The 16,363-nt window shown below is 41.9% G+C and overlaps 2 protein-coding genes across 6 annotated transcripts in view; both read left to right on the forward strand.

Moving 5' to 3' along the window:
- The window catches only part of LOC144494808 (inorganic pyrophosphatase-like), a 49,528-nt gene extending 39,486 nt beyond the window's left edge, over positions 1 to 10,042 (forward strand). Inside the window, exons 8-11 of one of the 3 annotated variants that reach the window (XM_078214174.1) lie at positions 151 to 236; positions 1,624 to 1,693; positions 5,415 to 5,454; positions 8,881 to 10,042. In XM_078214174.1, coding sequence (XP_078070300.1) covers positions 151 to 236; positions 1,624 to 1,693; positions 5,415 to 5,454; positions 8,881 to 8,909 — 225 coding nt within the window. In that variant the 3' untranslated portion in view covers positions 8,910 to 10,042. Of the gene's footprint in view, positions 1 to 150; positions 237 to 1,623; positions 1,694 to 5,414; positions 5,455 to 8,671 lie in introns of all 3 variants that reach the window. The other 2 variants (XM_078214173.1, XM_078214175.1) reach the window with 2 other exon arrangements.
- LOC144494809 (uncharacterized) overlaps positions 8,983 to 16,363 on the forward strand; it is a 37,580-nt gene continuing 30,199 nt past the window's right edge. The window contains exons 1-2 of one of the 3 annotated variants that reach the window (XM_078214177.1): positions 8,983 to 10,520; positions 10,813 to 11,001. In XM_078214177.1, the coding sequence (XP_078070303.1) occupies positions 10,473 to 10,520; positions 10,813 to 11,001 (237 nt within the window). In that variant the 5' untranslated portion in view covers positions 8,983 to 10,472. The remainder of the gene's footprint in view (positions 10,521 to 10,812; positions 11,002 to 16,363) is intronic. The other 2 variants (XM_078214178.1, XM_078214179.1) reach the window with 2 other exon arrangements.

Genomic DNA, 16,363 nt, shown 5'->3' on the forward strand with positions numbered 1-16,363 from the left:
TATATATCATTCAAAATCAAAGAGTTGGGAAAATTGTTCCCTTTTAAATTTATTGTCCCTCTTTTACCATTTTTAAACAATTTTACTGATAACTTTGACTATTCAGAGTCATGCAGATGGATAAACTTCATGCTTGTATTTTATTTGTAGAATTTTGCTATTGAAGTAATTAAGTCTACTCACCAATACTGGCAATCTTTAATCTGTAAGAAGACTGATGGAGGTGGTATTAGTTGGTGAGTTTAAATAATCTCTAACTATAATGGTGGTTGAATATTTTTAAGAAACCTTAACAGATATTTGTAAGGGTTTATTGTGTATTGCAATGCATTCACCTCAAAGTCAATTCCAAAATGAGTAAACATAACTTGTATTAAATTTTGTTCATTAATTTAATTCCTGACATGCAGAACCATCTTTGTTGCTGTGTATATAGGGAAAACTGACCTGCTACATCTTACAGATACCCAAGAGCGCAGATCTTGTTATCATCATAGAAATCATAGAAACCCTACAGTGCAGAAGGAGGCCATTCGGCCCATCGAGTCTGCACCGACCACAATCCCACCCAGGCCCTACCCCCACATATTTACCCGACTCTAAGGGGCAATTTTTAACCTGGCCAATCAACCTAACCCACACATCTTTGGACTGTGGGAGGAAACCGGAGCACCCGGAGGAAACCCACGCAGACACGAGGAGAATGTGCAAACTCCACACAGACAGTGACCCGAGCCGGGAATCGAACCCGGGACCCTGGAGCTGTGAAGCAGCAGTGCTAACCACTGTGCTACCGTGCCGCCCGGAGTGATTGAAACGATTAGCATAGGCAACATTTTAGTGGAAGCTAGATATGTACATGAGGGAGACAGGAATAGAAGGATATATTGATAGGGTGAGATGAACCCAGCTACTAGTGCACACAAACCAGTGTGTATCAGTGCTAGACCCACCACCCCCCGCCCCCCCCAAATAAATGGGGAAGTTAGCAGCATAAGGGCATCCAGCTGTAAAATCACCCACCCAATCCATAACTAGTGGTTGATTTGATGGGTGAACAAATAGCAATGTGGTGACAATGGAAAAGCTAAAAGAGAAAGAAAGGAAGGAAGGCTGAGGTGAGATGAAGTAAATGGAGAGGGGGGAGGTTCATGTGGAACATAAACATTGGCATGGTCCAAATGACCTGACTGCAAGTTCTGTGCAATTCCCAATTCAAACCAAAACCTGCCGTTCATGACATTTATTTCTTCTGAGTGTACCTGGACATGAGATGACATGGTTATTACATCATCAGTCACTTAGTTTGGCGGAATTAAGAGCTGGGAGGGAATTATTACAATGTTATGGTCCCTGTATGTTAATTTGTTTCACTTCTTTCCATTTTCAGCTTTTGTCTTTAATATTATACAGGATAATTCAAAATAGCCAATCTTTGCTGAGAATATAACCTCAAAATCTTGCATTACAAACCAGTCGGAAGATATGAACTGCTAAGAGCTGGGCAGTACCATGGAAAATGAATCAGCACTTAATCATTTTTTAATTCTTGTAACTATAGTTGTAAATGTTATTGCTTGAACTTTATGGAGCATATTTAATAATAATTTTTTTTAACCTCAGCAAAAATGTGTCAATTGATGACAGCCCCTTCTGTTGTAGTCACGAAGAAGTAGAATCGATAGTACAATCGGTAAGTAGGAGTCTGTTTATAGTAATGCAGTAATGTTAAAGGTTATTTACATGCTTTGTTTAGAAAGACAGTGGCTGCGATTCTCAGGGTTCGTTTACAGCGGGAGCAAATCCCATTATGGCTGTTTACTCTCATGAGAGAGCCGTAACAGGAATTGTGGCGGCGAGATCTCAGTTCAAGATCTTCCCCACCGGCGAAGTAGTTGTCTTCACACACAGGGGGACTTTGTTGCACATAAATCATAGCTGTCAATTCTTGCTGCCTGTATCCTCCTCACTCACATCAAGTTCTGTTCACTCATCACCCTTGTTCTTGCTGACCAGTTAAACAGTGATTTCATTTTCAAGTTTTATCCCTGTTTTCAAACCTCTTCATGGTATCACCCTTTCATATCTCTGTAACCTCCTCAAATCCCATAACTCCCTGAGAATTTTATGTTCCTCCAATTCTGGTGCCATGCGCATCCTCAATTTTAATCACTTCACCATTGGTAGCTGTGGCTTCAGCTGCCTGGAATATCCTCCCAAGACCATCTGCCTCTCCACTTCTCTCGACTCCTTTAAGACACTTTATAAAACTTTGACTAAGCTTTTGCTCACCTGCCCTCATATTTCCTTATGTGGTTCAGTGTCAAATTTTGTGTCCAGCTCTCCTGTGAAGGCCTGTCGGAAATGTTACAATGTTAAAAGTGCAATATAAATGATATTTTCTGTTATTAATGGTAGGGTAAGCAGTGATTGTTGAGGTGTTTGTGATCCTGCTCACCTGCATGAAGGATAGAGAGATAGGAGAAAAAAACTTTCTTTTCAAAATTTAGTTTAGTTCCAAATAACTAGATTGCTGATTACCAGTCCTTGTAATCCCTGGACACTCAATCTTTACTGTAACAGTTTTCAGAACTTGGGTTAAGGTATGCAGAAAAGGAATAGATATCAGCATGATGCAGATTGTGGGTTAGATCTTCAGAATTTTCATGCTCAATATCTGAGTGTATAGTGGTCATTAGCAACCAGAAATGGGTTTGAAAATCACACGCCAGATCTCAGTTCGTTTCGTGGACCTGGTGTTGAAAGGAGCAGGATGTGCTTATTTGCATTGTAATATTTCAGTAATGTTGCAGTGATGTCATTTGGATGTGTGGGCGAAATATCTCTCTCACCACTGATCATGCTACCAATCACAGGTATTTCCTGTGTGTGACTTGACCATTAAATTAAAATGAACTCAACCCAGAATGTAAGTTCAGTGCAGTGCACGTGAGTGTGATTTGCTGCATTACCCACTTTGAGTCAGGCTTACACCTCTCAGGAAAATTTGCACTTTTAATTCTCCAAACCTTCACCCACACTTCTCATGCTTTTTAAAATTTGTCCTCGGGATGCAGGCAATGCTGACAAAGCTGAATTATTGTCCACCCTTGAACAACTGCATTCCTTGTGATGATGCCACTCCCAGTGATGTTAACTTCGAACCAGTCAGCAATTTCTGCCCTTTCTTCCCATATGTTGTGAGTGTAGTGTTGCATCTGATGTCCAAAAGTATGTCCCATTTCACTTCTGCATTGTGTGGGGGAATACCAGAGATCGGGGCGGCACGGTAGCACACGGGGCGGCACGGTAGCACAGTGGTTAGCGGCACGGTAGCACAGTGGTTAGCACTGCTGCTTCACAGCTCCAGGGACCTGGGTTCGATTCCTGGCTTGGGTCACTGTCTGTGTGGAGTTTGCACATTCTCCTCGTGTCTGCGTGGGTTTCCTCTGGGTGCTCCGGTTTCCTCCCACAGTCCAAAGATGTGCGGGTTAGGTTGATTGACCAGGTTAAAAATTGCCCCTTAGAGTCCTAAGATGCGTAGGTTAGAGGGATTAGCGGGTAAATATGTGGGGGTAGGGCCTGGGTGGGATTGTGGTCGGTGCAGACTCGATGGGCCGAATGGCCTCCTTCTGCACTGTAGGGTTTCTATGATTTCTTCTATGATTGCCTATTCAACCAGGTTGTGGGCAAGCAGTATGACTGACATTGATACGAGGATGACACTTCTGCTTTGTGTTAAGAAACTTCAAGAGTTGTATCCTAACCCTTGTGCACATGTGACCTGTATTAGCCAGCACTGTAGTGGCAGTGTGTGTTGAGAATTCTGTTCAGAGGGTCACATTTGGTGATGATTGGATCAAACTAATGCCAATCCTCTGATCTTGGGGTCTCCAGGACACCTTGTGGCATTGTTTGTTCTGAGAAAAGTTATTAGTTGCACAAAGTTTGTGAAAGCAGCAAAGCTCAAGTTGTCTCTTTCCATTTTGATTTATCTCTCCCAAGCCATGATGTCCAAGGCAGTGCATGGTCTGTGACCACTATTTCATTGAAATCCCTCAGTAGGCAAAGATGTTCTGACTTCAGGATTCTGCTGATAGCAGTATAAAGCTCCTTATAGAGCTGGTCTTTTGCCTCTGTAATAGAGCACAGTCTTGCAGCATAGATACTCATGAGGTTAACTGACCCTGTTTGAGTCGAAAGGTAAATGGAGAGAGCACGTTCTGAACCACTTGTGGGAGTTCTATCATCAAGAATAGGGAGTTCCTTACACAAAATCTACACCTTACTCATGTGTTTCCTCAAAACTCTTCTCCTGCCAGATGAATATGTAATGTTTTTCTTTCAGTGATCCACTCTCTGTGAACCTGGCCCTTCGTAGGGAAGCTATGTCGATGTTCAGCTTACCAAGTTCTATTTGATCACAGCTGCCTTGCACGTGTTATGGAGCAGCTGCAAGTCACTGTCAATCCTGACATTCCAGCTTGTCAGACGAAAAGTTGGACACTTTTTGTTTGTTTGTCTGGTGTGATGAATTTCATCCACTTGCTGAGTAGAAGCTCTAAGTTCCAAGCTCCCATTGAAGCAACTGAACTGCGGCGGGCCAGCACCTTAATAGTCAACGGCTGCCATCTTGAGGTGTGCTGTGGCTGACCAGTGGGGTGTGATGATCCTCCTGATATCAGAGAAAGCCCATAGCACCTATTCTCTATGCCAAACAAGTTGGGTTTATTACTTAATCACTGTCTCCCATGTTGTGTTAACACTCTGCAGGGAAGCTGCAGTATCCTCTCCAGTGCACAAACCTGGACAAAATCTATGGAGACCCTGGGCTGCTCAAATTTCAGGGTCCCCTCTCCAACCTCCCCAGTTGAGTCTAAAGGATTGCAAAGCACTATGTTTGGCCCTGGCTGGGTTGCAGGAGCCGCTGGACAGATGACATATTTAGACATCAGCCCACCTTTGAGCTCCACTTCAGATTTTTTTTGTCAGGATTTACTCCCTTTGCCTTCAGCTATTCCAAGATATCCATAAAGCATGGAGCTATCCGTCTCTACCTGGGAGTTTGGTTCATGAGTGCCAGGCAGGTCCACAAGCCAATGGACCTGCACGTAGCATGTCTCGGGTTCCTCTGAAACTTTATCCTGGGGCTGCGACGGACCCAGCTTCCATGTGTCATTTTGAGGGATGCATGAAGAGGCAATGTGATGACTTGGTTTTAGTATTATAAACATTGACAGACTTTTCGATTCTACACTTGGCTCCAATTCAAACAATGTACATTTTACACTATTTGCATTCAAATAAAAATGTCCAAAAGTAAAGAAAAGGAGTGCAGTATTCAGCTGTGAAGTTACAGATCCACAGGATGAGTCAGTACACAAGAGAAATATTCATTGTATTTTGTTTTACAGGCACCAAAATATGTCAAATCAAACAGTATCCCAGATGACGGTATGATATTATTATAGTGTTTATCAATTAATTTACCTTCTGAACAAATTTATAATGATATTAATATAAAGGTTTTTGAAGCAGACAGGCAGTTCTTTTCATCAATGTGCGGGAATTGTTGACTTGAGTTGGCAGCCCGTTTCACACCCCTCCTGATTTTCATTTCCATTAAATTCATCCAATGAGCCTCTGACTCATTACCACCTGTTCTACACGATTGGACAAAATCAAGATCTATTCCAATGGATAAGCAAGGTGCAAATGTTTAAATTACCTTTTAAGTTCAGAAGAATTAAGATTTAACATAATATTCAAGAGTAGTGAACATGTGTGAAGGAGAAGCTAGAATAGAACATGAGGGAGAAAGGAATAGAAGGATATGTTGATAAGGTGCGATGGAGTATGGTGAGTGGAGGCTCACGAGCAGCATGAACTCCAGCGTGGATCTGTTCTGCCAAATGACCTGTTTCAGTGCTGTCAAATTCTTTGTAACACCAGATCCAATTCCCAATCTGTTTTGCCATTTTGAAATTGTCAGCCCAGGTCATCTGTGGGTCATTCCCTGACTTCTGTCCCTCATTCACTTCAGCCTGTTTTTCCTCCTTTATGTCCTCAATTATTTCTGCCTCTCAATCCCTTCATTTGCATTTAGATATATACAGATTTGTAATATCTGTCTGTCTGTATCTCTGTCTACATTCTGATCACTTATGGACACTTTAAGCACCTTTCTCAGCCGTCTTCATCTTCATTTACATTCCCTTTGTCCAAATACAGCCCCTCCCCCAACCCTGATTTTGTTTTGCTCTTAACTCTGACGAAGAATCATCCAGACTCGAAATGTTGGCCCTACTCTCTCTCCACAGATGCTGTCAAACTCGCTGAGATTTTCCAGCATTTTCTGTTTTTGTGTCTATATCTCTGTCTCACTCCTTCACTTCTGGACATAGTTTTCCCCACCTACTCAACTTTCTACTCCATTTCTGATTCTCTCATCCATTTTTACCTCTTTCTATCTGCCTTTCTCCCTGTGCTTTTATATCTTTTCACTTTATGCTTTCTTCCAATATCTTCTTACTCTACTGTGTTTGCATCACTCATGTGGTTGCCTCTGTACCTACTGGCACTCGGGCAAGGAGAAAGATAAAGTAACATCCAGATTCAGACAGGCTATTGGTAGCATCATTGGCAGCACATTATTGAGCACTAATTGTAAAGGGATGTCTTGAACCTTGGGAAGGGGTAGCCTGAGCAGATTTTGTTTGCTAGTCTTCCATTAGGAGTGCATTTTGTTGGACGGGAAGGATGTTAACATTTTCAGGCTTAGCAAAACTATATGAGCCTTTTTAAAGTTCAAAAGATCGGGTGTTGGGGCCACTACCGTTCTTAATATATATTATTGGACTTGAGGATACTGGGCACAATTTCAAAGTTTGCAGGTGACACAGAAATCGGAAATATAGTAAACTGTGGCGATGGCGGGGGTGGTGGTTTGGATGGAAACAGGTTTCAGGAGGGAATGGAAACAAATGTGAAATTTGAAAAAAAAGGCAGAAGATATTTAACACAGAACTGTTGAATGAATGAGTTCATTTTGGAAAGAAGGATAAGGAGAAAATATAAAATAATTTCAAAGGGGGTTCAGGACTCTATGTGGTGGTGTAAGTACACAAATAAGGACAAGTTGAGAAAGATGTAAAGAAGGTTCTGGCATCTTTGGCTTTATGAATAGAATACCAAAGCAATGACATTCTAAACCTTGAAATGAGATTGATCAGCTGGAATTTGTAGCCAATTCTGGGCACCAGACACTGGAAAGGAGGTCAAGGCTTTTCAGAAGGTGCATAAACTAGAGAAATAGGGGTTGTTTTCCTTAAGCAGCGAAGGTTAAGGAGAGATTTGATGCAGATGTTCAGAATCACAACAGAGGTCGGTAACCAGAGGTTATGGTAAAGAATCATAGAAACCCTACAGTGTAGAAGGAGGCCATTCGGCCCAGCGAGTCTGCACCGACCACAATCCCACCCAGGCCCTACCCCCACATATTTACCCGCTAATCCCTCTAACTACACATCTCAGGGACAATTTTTAACCTGGCCAATCAACCTAACCCGCACATCTTTGGACTGTGGGAGGAAACCGGAGCACCCGGAGGAAACCCACGCAGACACGAGGAGAATGTGCAAACTCCACACAGACAGTGACCCGAGCCGGGAATCGAACCCGGGACCCTGGAGCTGTGAAGCAGCAGTGCTAACCACTGTGCTACCGTGGAAAAAGAACAAGAGTAACATAAGGAAACATTCTTTTTTACACAGCAAGTTGTTTTGATGTGGAATGCACTGACTGAAATTGTGGTGGAAACAAATTCAGTAATAACTTTCAAAAGGGAATTGGATAAATACTTGAACAGAAGAAATCACAGAAGCATGGGGAAAGAGCAGGGACTGGAACTAATTGGGTAACTGTTTGAAAGAGCTGGCACAAGCACATTAAATCATACAATACCACCTTCTGTGCTGTATTATTCGATGGTGGTCTGGTCAAAGTCTAACCACAACATACCTCTGAACCATATATGAAGTAAGGACTTAACTCATCAGTATGGCTTATTTCCATATGGGGCAGATATTCATCAACATCAGAGTAAGGTTTTATTTTTAACAGTGAAAATGGGAACACTCCACCTCAACTGAGTGCACTGAGCTACATGGATTTTGTTTTTCTTTTTCCTTCAAGTTTCAAATTTTTGGATGAAGAAGTGAGCTTTCATGTTGCATATTTGTTCTTGTGCAACCATTTGTTTATGCTAAATTGTGTGCTTTTTAACCATCTTTTAACTGCAAATACTGGTTCCACTACTGTAAGTCATGGTTTCGATGCGAGGAAATGCACCAGAGAGTTGCTGCTGGAGGCAGAGTTGGTGCACTTTGCTGCTTTGCTCTCATCCCAGGTCTTGGTGCACTCCTCACCTCCTCCATTTTGGGAACTTCTGCACTTAAGACATCTGTCGACCTAGCAAGGCTTTTTGGAATTTGGAGTTTAGAGTGAGGGTGACAGTTGTACAGGTCAGTGTCTATAGAATTGCAGTGCGCAATTTGTGGAATGAATAGCCTCTTGTCTGCTCCCCACATTGCACAGTAGAGGAAATAAATATCTTTATTTGATTCAAGCATTGTGTGAAAAATGTACTTGTCAATTCATTACTACCCAGTAGGAGCCCACTGTAAAACGGCAGCAGCAGGAATTGAAGAGACAAGCAAGGGAAGATGAGCAATGTTTCAACATGGCTACTTGGTCGACCTCTGCCCTTAAAATAACATTGTTATGTTGAAGTCTTTGAAAGGCATCTGGAATTAATGTTAAACACACTACTCTATTTTGAGTGACAGAAGTGATCTTACGTAGTTTTCTTTCTTTCTCCAGTGAACATGTGGTACTTCCTCAGCAAGTGAATGTTGACCACATTACTATGTGAAACAACCAATTTCCAAAAACTGATAATCCAAATTGTGTGAAACCACAAACCATGAAATTGATCAGCAATTGATCTTCAAGAAAAAGTCCTGATTGGCAATCAACCATTGCTTAATGATCAAAAGGAGCAGTGGTGGAAACTGTTGAGAGAGGTATCGACCAACCTGTGTGTGGATACTATTTGTAAAAGATTAATTTCTTTTTTCATTCTTCCGAAATGTGATAAGTAATTATTTTTCCTATATTGTTGGTTCTCTGTGGTAGTGCACCACGAAAATAAAAAAGTACACTCCTTGATTCATTTTCCATTGTCCCAGTCAAAAGTTGAATTTAGAATAGCTTCTAAAATACTATACAACACTAATGTACATTTTATGTTAATTATCTTTTTTGATTCTTGTTTTGATATTGTTTCTATCCAGGATTATGCAAGGGTTAATTTGACATATATTCATTAGTAGTTGGTACCTTTGTTATCAGGAACTCAGGTGTGCCTTGCTTATGATTTCACACGCATTGTGGAATCAGTAAGCTAAGCATTTCAGGCAGCATGGCAGTGATTTTCATACCTTCCCTCACAGCAGGGCAGAGATCTAACCCCAGGCAAGCACACTCAAAATCTATTTTCCAGATGCTGAATCTATTCCCACTGCTGATGTAAAACAGGCCCGTTCAGCTGCTCGATTAAAGAGAAGCAAGTCTATTTTACATCAGGGAATGAAGAGGGTGTAATTTTGGCTTTGGGCGGTAATGTATAAGAGGCAATATTGGATCAGCTTCATTGTTCCATTGAAGTCAACATAAATGAAAATTGGGGGAGAGGTATAACATTTGGTCGATCTAATATTAATATAAATTATTCCCTCAAGTTAAAACTATCTGCAGAGCCTGGAAGTAGAGTGAAGATATAGGGATAGAGTAATTTTAAATTAACCTCCTCGTCAACTTGCTCTTAGTTGAACTTCTGAAGAATTTTGTTTTGATCAGCACTTGATAATATAAATGAACAATATCAAAAGTTTGTTTTGAGCTGATAATCTGTGCACCTCCTTTGTTAAATACAGATATTTAAAAGCTGATGCCCATTGCTGTAATAAATGCCTGAACCTGATGTTTGTTTTGATGTTTGTTTCTAATGCACAACTTGGTTCTTTTCATCAAGTTTTAAATGAAACTAAGTAAGTTGGCTGTCTGAAGTTTTCCCAACTGATTCAAAGGAATCTTGCTCCTCCCAGCTTACGATTTGAACAACCTAGGCTGATATTTCAGTGCAGTGCTGATAGAGTGCTACATCAGAGATTTTTAGACGAAGTGCCGCGGTGGGAAGGTGGAGTGTTTCCCGCTACAGAGGTTGGCAGGAAAATATGCCACATCTCTGATTCCGAACTCATTAATTATGCACCCGGGTGTGTTACGCCATATTCCGTCGGCGGGCAGGCCTACGTGATGGCACGTAGTTCGCTTTTGTGTCCGCATGCCATATTGAAAAGGCGCCCAAAATCACTGACCCATTATTGAAGAAAGAAGGTGGACTCCTAAAAATGAAGAGCACTCACCAGGAGGACAAGGCAGCCCCAGGCATTGTTCAGGTGAGCCCTGACATTTGAACACCAGATTGTTTGGAATGTTTTTTAACGATGTTTTTTCCCATTGCATTGTGGAGAATCTGGTATGGTATGGCAGGGGTCGTGTGAGGGTGGGTGGTGGTGGGTTCAGGCAGCTGCCAAGGTGGCTTGCGCATCTTGTCAAAAGGAGCTTGCTCCAGCTGGCTGAGCGACTGCCTTGAGCTCGTGACATTGGAATCATGGAGCAGGAACCTGCTGGACTAATGATGGATTCACTTTCTTCCCTCTCCCCACTACCCCACTGTTGGTCTTGCAGTTTCCTGTCAGCCAGATGAGCCAGACCACTCAAGTTTTAAGTTGTGAGTATACACCTGATGTTGTGGTGGTTGGAAGTCAATCATCTCAGTCCTTGGACATCTCTGCAGGAGTCCCTCAGGGTAGTGACCTAGGGCCAACCATCTTCAGCTGCTTCATCAATGACCTTCCTTCCATCATAAGGTCAGAGGTGTGTATGTTTGCTGATGATTGCGCAATGTTCAGCGCCATTCATTCCTCAGATACTGAAGCAATCTATATGCAGCAAAACCTGGTTGCCACCTGATAAGTGCAACTAACATTCATGCCACACAAATACCAGGCAATGGCTATTGCCAACAAGAGAGAATCTAATCATCTCCCCTTGACATGAAATGGCATTACCATCACTGAATCCCCAATTATCAATACCCTGAGGTTGCCATTGACCAGAATCTGAACTGGACCAGCCATATAAATGCTGTGGCTACAGGAGCAGGTCAGATGCTGAGAATTCTGTGGAGAGTAGTTAACCAAACCTCCTAACTCTTCATTATCCCTATTGTTAACACGTAGTTAAACATTGCAGATAACACAGAATGTGCATTTTGTTAACAATCACTTCATTTTAAGGGAAAGCACAAGAAAATATGCAAAGGGGCTGGGGCCTCATATAGAAACTGGAAGTAGGAGTAGACCATTCGGCCCTTCAAGCCTGCTCTGCCATTCATTTTGATCATGGCTGATCATCAAATTCAATATCCTGATCCCCCTTCCCCCTCATACCTCTTAATCCGTTCAGTCCCAAGAGCTATATCTAATTTCTTCTTGAAATCAGACAGTTTTGGCCTCAACTACATTCTGTGGTAGTGAATTCAGAGAATCATAGAATCCCTACAGTGCAGAAGGAGGCCATTCGGCCCATCGAGCCTGCACCGACTACAATCCTACCCAGCCCCTATTCCCGTAGCCCCACATATTGACCCTGCTAATCCCCCTGACACTAACTGACAATTTAGCATAGCCAATCAACCTAACCTGCATATCTTTGGGCTGTGGGAGGAAACTGGAGCACCCGGAGGAAACCCACGTAGACATGAGAAGAATGTGCAAACGGACAGTGACCCAGGGGAATTGAACCCAGGTCCCTGGCGCTTGCGGCAGCAGTACTAATCACTGTGCCACCATGCCACCCTGAATTCCACTCATTCACCACCCTCTGGGTGAAGACATTTCTCCTCACCTCAGTTCTAAAAGGTACCCCTTATCCTCAAATTATGACCCCTAATTCTGGACTCCCCCACCATCGGGAACATTCTTTCCTTCCCTGTCTAACCCTGTTAGAATTTTGTAAGTTTCTATGAGATGCCCTCTCACTCTTCTAAACTCCAGTGAATATAATCTCAACCGACTTACTCTCTTCTCATATGACAGACCTGCCATCCCAGGAATCAGCCTGGTAAACCTATGCTGTGCTCCCTCTATAGCAAGGACATCCTTCTTCAGATAAGGACACCAAAACTGCACACAATACTCCAGCTGTGGCCTCACCAACACCCTGTACAATTGCAGTAAAACATCCCTATCCCTATACTCAAATCATTTCACTATGAAGGTCAACATACCATTTGTCTTCTTTACTGCCTGCTGTATCTGCGTGCTTACTTTCAGCAACTGATGAACGAGGACACCAAGGTCTGGCTGAGTATCCACCTCTCTCAATTTACACCCATTCAAATAATAATCTGCCTTCCTATTTTTGCTACCGAAGTGAATTACCTCATATTTATCCACATTATATTGCATCTGCCATGCAGATACCCACTCACTCAGCCTGTCAAAATCGCACTGAAGCATCTCTGCATCCTCCTCACAACTCACCCTCCTACCCAACTTTGTATCATCTGCAAATTTGGAAATAATACATTCAGTTCCCTCTTCCAAATCATTAATATATAATGTGAACAGTTGGGGTCCTAGCACAGATCCCTGTGGAATCCCACTCGTCACTGACTGCCAATCAGAAAAAGACCCATTTATGCCAACTCTTTGCTTCCTATCTGTTAACTAGCTTTCTATCCATCTCAAGACATTACCTGCAATCCTATGTGCTTTAATTTTGCATAGTAGTCAGTTATGTGAGATCTTGTCAAAAGCCTTCTGAAAATCTAAATAAACTACATCCACTGGTTCTCCTCAGTCAACTTTACATCCTCAAAGAATTCCAATAGATTTGTGAAGCATGATTTTCCTTTTGTGAATCCATGCTGACTTTGGCTGATTATACCACTGCCTTCCAGTGGTATCCTTGATAATAGACTCTCACAACTTCCCCAGTACCGACATTAGGCTCACTGGTCTATAGTTCCCTGTTTTCTCAGTAACAGCGGACTTACATTAGCTACCCTTCAATCTGTAGGAACTATTCCAGAGTCCAAAGAATTTTGGAAAATAACCACCAATGAATCTACTATTTCCAAGGCCACTTCCTTAGTACTCTGGGATGAAGATTATCAGGACCTGGAGATTTATCCACCTTTAATCTGATCAATTTCCTAAGACCATTTCTCTACTGCTGATTTCCTTCAGCTCCTCACTAAAGCATATTTCAGCACGTCTGGTACATTATTCATGTCTTCCTTTGTGAAGACTGAAGCAAAGTACAAATTTAATTCCTCTTTATTCCCCATTATAAATTCTCCCATTTTTGACTGGAAGGGCCACATTCATTTTTGTCAATCTTTTTCTCTTTACATACCTATAGAAACTGTTAGTCATTTTTTATGTTCCATGCTAGCTTACTTTCATACTCTATTCATCCCTTCTTAATCAATCCCTTGGTCCTCCTTTTCTGAATTTTAAACTGCTCCCAATCCTCAGGCCTATTGCTTTTTCTTGCCAATTTGTATGTTTCTTCCTTGAATCTGATCCTATCTATAATTTCCCTTCTAAGCCATGGTTTGGCTACAATTCCCTTACCACTCTTACACTAAACAGGAATAAACAACTTCTGGAGTTCACATATTCATTTTTTAAATGCCTGCCATTGCCTGTTTTTCCTTTCAGTAATGTTTCCCAGTCCATCATGGCCAATTCATGTCACATACCATCATAGTTGCATGGTAGCACAGTGGTTAACACTGCTACTTCATAGCGCCGGGTTCGATTCCCGGCTTGAGCCATCGTCTGTGTGGAGTTTGCACATTCTCCCCGTGTTTGCGTGGGTTTCCTCCGAGTGCTCCAGTTTCCTTCCACAGTCTGAAAGACGTACTGGTTAGGTGCATTGACCCCCGAACAGGCGCCGGACTGTAGCTACGGGAATTTCACAGTAACTTCAATTCAGTGTTAATGTAAGCCTTGTGACGAATAAACAAACTTTACTTTTACTTTACTTTATTGAGATTCAGGATCCTGGTCTCAGAATCAATTACATCATTATCCATCTTGACAAAGAATTCTACCTTATTATGGTCACTCGTCCCCAAAGGTTCTTTCACAGCTAGATTGCCAACTAATCCTTTCTCATTGCAAAATACTCAGTCCCAGGTGGCCTGTTCCCTTATTGGCTCCTCAATGTATTTATCCAGAAAACTATCCCATATGCAGTCCAGAAATTCCTCCTCTATTGTACCGTGACTAATTTGACTCTCCCAATCTATATGCAGATTATTGTCACCCATAATCACAGATGTTCCTTTAACACATGCATCTCTGATTTCCTGTCCAATGGTTTTCCCAACATTACCACTACATTTTGGTGGTCCGTATGCCATCCCCACCAATGTTTTTTTGCCCCTTGTTGTTTCTTAACTCGACCCATACAGATTCCACATCACCTATGCTAATATCTTTCCTCAATATCATGTCGATATCATGTTTAATCAACAATGCAACTCCACCATCTTTTCCCTTCTGTCTGTCCTTCCTAAACACTGAATAGCCCTCAATGCCGAAAGTAAAGTTTATTTATTAGTCACACATAAGGCTTACATTAACACTGCAATGAAGTGACTGTGAAATTCCCCTAGTTGCCACACTCCGGCGCCTGTTTGGATCAATGCACCTAACCAGCACGTCTTTCAGACTGTGGGAGGAAACTGGAGCAGGCGGACATGGGGAGAACGTGAAAACTCCACACACTGACCCACGCCGGGAATCAAACTGGGACCCTGGCGCTGTGAGGCAACAGTGCTAACCACTGTGCCACCATGCTGCCCATGTTTTGTTCCCATCCTTGCTCACCTTGAAGCCACATCTCCGTAATGCCAACTATATCATACCCCTTTACATCTATCTGTGCGACTAATTCTTCCCTTGTGTTTTGAATGCTCAGAGCATTCAGGTACAAAACCTTAAGGTGGTCACTTTTAACATTTCTTATCCCTTTCATACTATTTTTTACTATGTAGGTTAACACTTTCATTAAGATTAGTTCAAATAAAAAGGATGTCTTTTCATTTCGTGCACCCAAGCTTTGAACTTCAAAAAGTATTCCAGGCACTTTGCAGGTAATATTTCTGGGTCATCAAGATAGATATAATCACCTACAGTGATGGTTAGATGAAACCTTATAGGATAAGTATTACTCTGGATTTAGTAAAGTATCATGTTTTTTATTTTATTATTTGTCAAACGTTCTTTAATTCAGTTAAACTCTTGAATTGATTTCTTATGAGCCAGAATTTATCCTCAAAAATCGTATCTGCAGATTTTAGCCCAGGTAGCATTGTGTGATACTGTACATTTTCCTCTGTTGTTTGATTAATAAAAGCAGACCAGGGAGAGGATCAGGACATGACAGAGCAATTAAAACCAGGGATGCTCGAGGGCCAGAATTAGGGAGGCGCAGAGAGTTGTGGGGCTGGAAGAGATTACAGACTTGGGGAAGAGCAAGACTTGAAAAGAAAGATGAGAATTTTAAAGTCAAGATATTACTTGACTGGGAACCAACATAAATCAATGAGCATAGGGTTGATGGGTGAATGAGATTTGGTGCGAGTTAAGATATGAACATGGATGACCTTAAGTTTACCAAGAGTAGAATATGAGTGACAAGCCAGGAGTGCATTAGAATTGTCAAGTCTAGAGGTAACATAGGCATAAATGAGGATTTCAGCAACAGATCAGCTGAGACAGGGCAAAGTCAGGTAATGTTACAGAGGTGGAAGTAGGCGGTCTCAGTAAAGGTGCAGATAAATGGCTGGAAGCTCATCTGAGGGTCAACCATGACATTAAAGTTGCAAACTGACTGGTTTAGTTTAAGACTGTTGCCAGAGAGACAGATAAGTCAGTCACTAGGGATTGGGGTTTGGAGCGGGGAACAAAAACAATGGTTTCAATTGTCCCAGTATTTAACTGGATAAAATTTTTGTGCATCTAAAATTAGATGTCAGAAAAGCAGTCTGATAATTTAGCAACAGTGAAATAGACGTGGGAGATGCGGGTGAGGTCAAGCTGGGTGTCGTTAGTGTACATGTGAAAATTGTGCCTTTAGATGACGTCTCTAAGGGACAGCATGTAGAAGGGGTCCATGGATAGACCCTTTGGGTGAAAGTGGGAAGAGAAACCATTGC

The sequence above is a fragment of the Mustelus asterias genome, chromosome 6, assembly GCF_964213995.1.
Source record: "Mustelus asterias chromosome 6, sMusAst1.hap1.1, whole genome shotgun sequence".
Classification (NCBI taxonomy): Eukaryota; Metazoa; Chordata; class Chondrichthyes; order Carcharhiniformes; family Triakidae; genus Mustelus; species Mustelus asterias.